The sequence below is a fragment of the Pygoscelis adeliae genome, unplaced genomic scaffold, assembly GCF_000699105.1.
Source record: "Pygoscelis adeliae isolate BGI_AS28 unplaced genomic scaffold, ASM69910v1 Scaffold103, whole genome shotgun sequence".
NCBI classification, from domain to species: Eukaryota; Metazoa; Chordata; class Aves; order Sphenisciformes; family Spheniscidae; genus Pygoscelis; species Pygoscelis adeliae.
This window is the reverse complement of record NW_008824723.1, coordinates 883,973-890,845: the sequence shown is the minus strand read 5'-3', so window position 1 is coordinate 890,845 and position 6,873 is coordinate 883,973. Positions and strand designations below refer to the sequence as shown.

The following is a 6,873-nucleotide window of genomic DNA, read 5'->3' as shown; positions in this document are numbered from 1 at the left end:
GAGCGGGGCTGACACAGAGTCAAGGCCTTTTCTGCTTCTCACACCACCCCACCAGCGAGCAGGCTGGGGGTGCACAAGAAGCCGGGAGGGGACACAGCCGGGACAGCTGACCCCAACTGACCAAAGGGATATCCCATACCACAGGACATCATGCTCAGCATATAAAGCTGGGGGAAGAAGAAGGAAGCAGGGGACATTCGGAGTGATGGCATTTGTCTTCCCAGGTAACCGTTATGCATGATGGAGCCCTGCTTTCCTGGAGATGGCTGAACACCTGCCTGCCCATGGGAAGGAGTGAATGAATTCCTTGTTTTGCTTTGCTTGCGCGCACAGCTTTTGCTTTACTTATTAAACTGTCTTTATGTCAACCCACGAGTTTTCTCACTTTTAGCCTTCTGATTCTCTCCCCCATTCCCCTGCGGGGGAGTGAGCGAGCGGCTGTGTGGGGCTTAGTTGCCAGCCGGGGTTAAACCACAACAGTCATTCATCTTCAGACAGATCGAGCTGCCTGTCCTCCTTCAGGGACCCTGTGGAAGTCTAGACAATGAATTGAGAGCAGATGCCTATCATGCAGATGGATGAAGTTTACATTTTGGTAAACTGGAGTACTGAACAGTTCCTCATTTTCTGCTTTGCCCTAGAAAAATACCACAAGATGGTCACAAGCAGCTTTTGAATAAGCAATGATGTGTTGAAAATGGTCGTTATAGATGTCTTCTCTTAGCTCTTCTCTTTTTTTTTCACCCACTATTCTTACAGTGTGCAGCTCAGTCTCTCTCTTTTTAAATCAGCTTTGCCCCATACCAACTTAACAGAAGGTGTATGTTGGAGTGTAACTGGGCTTAAGTAAAGAGGCACCAAAAAGTACACCACAGAGATTGGTGTGACACTACTACGATGGCTCAGACAGCAAGTAAGAATCCAACTTTGGACAATGAGTGTCAGGGCTGCAGTCTAATAATAAATCTGATCTTTAATAAAGCACTTATCTATATGTCTTAAATTGTGGCATGGGAGTAAGTATCATTATCTCTATTCTAAAGACAGGAAAATGAAATCCAGATAAATTGGGTTATTTGCATAATGTCCTATCAGAAATGGTAGAGCCAAACCAAAAGTGCAGGTTCTTGATTCCCAAACAGTATTTATTCATTCAACCATAGTCACTATTGTTTGGATTCAAAGGTTGTTCCCATACTGTAACATCCTGATCCTACCAAATTCCAAGAGCCGTTTATCAGTAAGAAGCCCCTACCCATAGCCTACACAAAGAAAGATACTGAGCAGTAGAAAAATCTTGTCCACTAAAGAAATGCAGCCATCCCTGGAGGGAAGACATGATAATTATTTGAGCAACGTGCACTACACAACAGTTTTAATAAAACAAACAAACAAACAAAAATTTGTGCATGACCTTCCACAGTAATTGCTAGGTGACTATTTCAGGCTGACAAAATTTCTGCCTGACCTAGAACTCGGTGGAGACACTCAAATGAATAGCCTTGTTCTCTGCAAAATCAGCATGGCTTTTTAGTGACCAGCCTGATGAGAACTTTGGTTTGAAGTGGTGTTTGTAAGACTGTTCACTGCAGGGCAGCACGTGTGTAAGCAATGCTCGGGCACTGCGTCAGTACTTTCTGTAGTACTTATGCCAAAATTTGACATTTGGTGGCACAAGTAGACCTGTTTAAAGCAGCTTAATGCTAAGGAAGACCCATTTAAATGATTCCCTGACACAAACACATCATCCTTCTCATCACCTGTTGTTCCAGTATAAGTAAACCGAACCAAAGAAACCACTAGACTGAAAAGCAGCAATTTCTTTTTGCTGAGTTACTTTTCAGCTTTGTTTGTTCCCACATTCAGTGCTTAGCGTGCATAGAAAGAAGAGCAGCTTTGGAATAAGCAGCTGAATGGGGTAGGTGGTGGTGACTGTTTGAAGTTACCATTATGACACCAAAACTGTTTTTTTAACAACACCCTTAAATCCCAGTATCATTCAGGTTGGAGTCAATCTCTGGAGGTCCTCTGAGCCACCCCCAGGTCAAAGCAGATGGTCCATATAGAAGATGTCTCCAACTTCCAGGTTAAATTGGGTTAGTCAAGGTCATATCCAACCAAGTTTTGAGTATCTCTAAAGATGGAGGGTCCTTAAAAGCTCCCAGCAGATCTCTGCAACTATTGAGTCATGATTCCAGTGGTCTGGGTGACATGATAGGGTAACAGTTAAGGAGATGTGCCCAAAAATATAGAAAAGATTGAGCTGTATTTTAAAAAATAGTTTCAAGTACTGTGATTTTAACATGCGGTGTTACTCCTACTGAGGTATGCTTGTTCACCCTTTAGCAGTTGCTCCTTACTCACCTTTTGTATGCCCACAGACTGACGAACATTCAGCTTTCTTTTTCTTTGAAAGGTGTCCAAGTCCCACAGTTGTGCTGTATCAGTGGATGTAGTGATGGCATACCTGCCCGAGCCATGGACAGAGATGGAAGACACCGAAGAATCATGTCCCCTCATCCAACTAACTAGCTCCTTGGTTTCTGCAGGAGTTGATGAAAAAGATGAAAAGAATATGGAAGTCATTCAAAGTGAAACAACTGCTACTTTAGCCTTTATTGCCAACACTATGCCGTGAAAGAGACTTTTAAGCATACCTAGTATATGACCATTTACCATCACAGCCCAACAAACAAGAAACAAAGGTATCAGTCTTCATATAGTTATGATACCTTAGAGAAACATAACCATCTCTTCATCTCCAAGTAACAGATTTCATGTTATTCTCAGTTCTACACAGAAAGCCAAATTGCACAGACTTGTTTAATTTAGCCTAAGAATCAATCTTAAAAAGTCATGAACACTGTGATCTGCCTCATAGGCAGATTATCCGATGTGAACACCCACAGTAATCTCTAGAAGTTGAGACTGAATGTTCTAGTTGGAATTCTCCACTTGTTTTTACTTGTGGACAATATGCATGGATGATTACGCAGCTGTTTGCAGGTGCAAGGAAGAAAGGTTTAATGACAACAGGCTATGACTATAGAAAGGCACAGTCAGAAAGCAACACCTCATTAATTCTTTTAGAGTCCAAAACATTTTTATGTGTATTGCATACTAAGGAAATGGTTCCTCTGAATACATTGTCTTCCACTTGTGACTGCATGACCACTAATCTTCCCTCAGCAACCAAACTGTATTTGTGGCAAGTACACTATTTATGTTGGGTAGTTTGCCTGACAGCCCATGGGGTGGTTCCAGCTGACCTACTGCTGTGGCATCAGAGATGGGAAATGGCTATAAAGCAGCTCATGAAGCCTAACAGTCAAACTTTCTGCTGTGCTTACGGACAATTGAGTGCTTAAAGCTATTGTCACATGGGAGGATGACATGGGATTACAGAGTACAGCTTCTAAAGCAGGGGATGGAACCCACCAAGTAAGTATTATCTAATACACCTCTAAGGATAGTTTACCCAATACTGACTTATGTGAATAACATTTGTATTTTAAAACATTCTTTAGTATGACTTGGTATCTGAACACAGCACCATATAAACATGCAGGACTCTGTGGAATAATTAAGAAGATTTCTCTAAGTGCATCCAAAATCTAAGTTTGGTCTTACTATGGTTGAAAGGAAGAGAAAAAGCAGAGGATTTCAGACCTTAACTATGACTCTTCCTGTATTTTGGGAAACAGTGTGTTACATTAAAATCTTCAGTAATAATATCAGACCCTCAAATTGCAGGTGAGTGATTCCTATGGCTTTTGAAAAAGATTTAAATCCAGATGGTGAGAGACACTACAACTGCACTTTTTGACAGGTTAAGACTAACTTACGAAGAATGAATTGTCAATGCCTTTCACCGTTTAACTTCTAATCAAGACAGAGACACACAGCTGGCCCGTGAAGTTAATTTTAGATATCGCTTTTGAATAAGGATACAGATCTACTTGCATACTCAAAAGTACTGACAGTTCTTTTAGTGTATATTGTCACTTTGTTCAAATATTTTACTGTAAATATAGTTAACAACTGGTTCAGTTGCAAACTAGCATACTGCCGACTGATTTTAGTTTGATTTTACATACAGCACCTCATTCTAAGCAAACATACAGAATTGCTTTAAAAAAGGTAATATATATAATTGGGATCCTGTGCTAGACTTCAGTTAAACAGACACCTGCAGGACTCAATGGGAACAAGAAACTTTGACAATGCAAAGGGTTCGTTTACCCACAGGACTTTAACCCCCATGGGCCCAAACTGTGGGGTTTTTTTTTGGAAGAACAGATGGCATGAAACACATAACAAGATGTCCATCAAAAAAACTTAAAAAAAATTGAGATTGAAACTAAAATGATGTAGTTTTTTAGAACAATCCGGATAGTAAGCCTTTAAATTTCTCCTTACCTGTATCAAAGCACTTAACGGAATAATCTGCCAAAGCCACCAGGAATTCTGTCTTTCTGTGAAGATTAAAGGCCAAAGCAGTGCAAGCCTGCATTGTCCGCTGAACAAGGTTGAACCTATTTAAAAATATATGTTCTCATTGTGTTAGCAAACTTTGGTTCATAATGTCAACTGAAGTAATAACTTAATCAGTTTCAATATATTTCACTGAGAGAAAAACATAACTCAAAAGAGAGCAAAGAAATATCTAATTATGATAAATATAAAAATACTAAAACTCAGTAGTGTAAAATTGAAAAAACTGATTAATATATTTCTGCAAATGACAATACTAGGTCTAATTTATTGTAATTCATGGCTCATATTATTAATTGATTGGTATCGTTCAAAGCATAACTTCTTGTGGTAGTATTTAATCGCTTAAGTTCTATGAAATTGCTGTTTGCTCAGTTTAGAGTTACAAACTACTGATCTTTTGGAGCAGCTAAACTAATAAAACAATATTTAGGGAGCCTACAGGGGCCTGCAGTTTCAGCTCTGAGAAAACCACTGTCCATTTCCACATTTGTGGAAAACTGAGGGTTAAAACCAGACCTGTGGCATGCTGTCCAGGCAAGTTCCATACCTCTGAATGTTACAGATGTGAAGACAATTAAAATGTCTCGATAGAAATACTCTTACCTGTTTCCATTCAAGTCAAAAACATATATATTCCCTTGGTGGTCTCCAGCAAGTAGAGAATTTCCGGAACTGTCAAAAGCCACATTCAGAAAACGTATTGTCTTTGAATGGTATCCTTTGACACTATGAATTACGTTTACTATAACTCTGTGAAGAAAGCAAGCAAAACAGCCATGCTTAGAACTGTTTTATTATCATATGTTTCTCCAAGACCTAGGATTAAAATGTTCCTAGCTTATGGTTTTACAATTCTAATCATTCATAGTGTTCTATGAAAAATCTTCTTCCATGAAAAATATGTATTTCTAATATAAAAAATACACTAAACAAAGGAAGTCATTCGCTATGTTGGAAGATAGTTAGGAGACACGTAAAGCAGATGGGGGAAATCTACCATTCATGATCCTTTTATGTGGCTCCTAGTTACCTGATTTTCAGTTATATTATTAATGACTAACATATAAGCTGATGTATCATCTACCAGTGCATCTGAAAGCCCAATTCAGCACTCAGCAAGGAACCTGGCTCTTCATTATCACTGTAAAGAAACATGGTAGAAAACTGAGAAGCTATGTATTACTGTAAGAAACCACTTGGATTGGATTGGGGTGGGGGGAAATTTTAATACCACTTCTTCCCAGAGTCTTCAAAAGCATGAAGCAAGCCATTTTTAACGTTATTCATGTGAGATATTCTGGAACAAAAGTTGCTGTTTTTTCACATTCTACCCTTGTACCATGCTGTTGGCATAAAATGATGCAGAACCAATGTGCAGAAGAAGCTGTAAGAGGAAGGTTTTTCCAGAGAGCAGGACATTAAGATTTGAGAGATCTGCTACTCCTGGATTTTTTTGGCTAACACTGGGCAAACCAATTATTTTCTATCATCACTTGGATGCAAACTCAGAGTCAAACTAAATATCTAAAACTGTACAGGATATTGGGAGGCTGCTTAAAGACTGCAGGGCACTTGCAGAAGACTGTGACCGTTGCTATATAAGATGCCAATAGCTATCTGAGACACTAATTTCTAAGAGAGCATAATATGCCAATCCAGCACCTGCATGCAACTGTTGGCGTATGTGACAAAGTGTGAGTGAATATCAGAAGAAGAAGGGCCATGCAGCCATGGTACAGACTAGAGACAAAACTAATTGTACCTCATTCTGTTAAGCCCATTCTTTTCTGTGATAAAAGGGAAGGGCCATAAAAATGAAATTAGAAAGATATTAAGCTAATTTAAATTATAATTAAAATGTAGTGATGTTAGGGCCTTTAGTGTCATAAAAAACCCCACAAGCAAAGTATGACTTCTGGTTCTAAAAACACCCTGAAATGTGAGTACTTATCAGTGTAGTTACAGCATCTCCCAGGACTTCCCCAGCACCACTCTCTGCCTTTCAAAAGTTCCTTTGCCACTAAACTAACCCAGGAGAATAAAGTTAGGAGTTCACAGAGCTGCATCCAGATTCCCCATGTCAAAGAGTATACAAGTACTCCAAAGCAGCATTCATACTGCTGCTGCTCTTCAGCTTGGGCCGGACAGTATTTCCCTAGTATTTCACACTTTAATTAAACTCTCGTGCGAATTCGCGTATGGTATTTTGTTCAATATACAATTAAAACAAAAAAGCTAAATTGGGAGAGTTGTCCAGGCCCTTGCCCAGCCAAACGGTGAACACCTCTGAGCGGGGAGGTTTCACAGCCCCCTTGGCGACCTGCTCCGCCTTCAGCGGGAACGTTTTCCGCCGTTACCCAACCGGGCATCCGCGGG

General features: G+C 39.8%; 2 protein-coding genes across 2 annotated transcripts in view; one reads left to right on the top strand and one right to left on the bottom strand.

Moving 5' to 3' along the window:
- TBC1D31 (TBC1 domain family, member 31) overlaps positions 1-6,264 on the bottom strand; it is a 24,202-nt gene extending 17,938 nt beyond the window's left edge. The window contains exons 1-4 of the mRNA XM_009323371.1: positions 6,260-6,264; positions 5,101-5,247; positions 4,420-4,535; positions 2,365-2,543 (exon numbers count right to left, since the gene is read on the bottom strand). Coding sequence (XP_009321646.1) covers positions 2,365-2,543; positions 4,420-4,535; positions 5,101-5,247; positions 6,260-6,264 — 447 coding nt within the window. The remainder of the gene's footprint in view (positions 1-2,364; positions 2,544-4,419; positions 4,536-5,100; positions 5,248-6,259) is intronic.
- A 141-nt stretch (positions 6,265-6,405) lies between these two features.
- Positions 6,406-6,873, top strand: part of DERL1 (derlin 1) — a 19,815-nt gene continuing 19,347 nt past the window's right edge. Inside the window, exon 1 of the mRNA XM_009323370.1 lies at positions 6,406-6,436. Coding sequence (XP_009321645.1) covers positions 6,406-6,436 — 31 coding nt within the window. The remainder of the gene's footprint in view (positions 6,437-6,873) is intronic.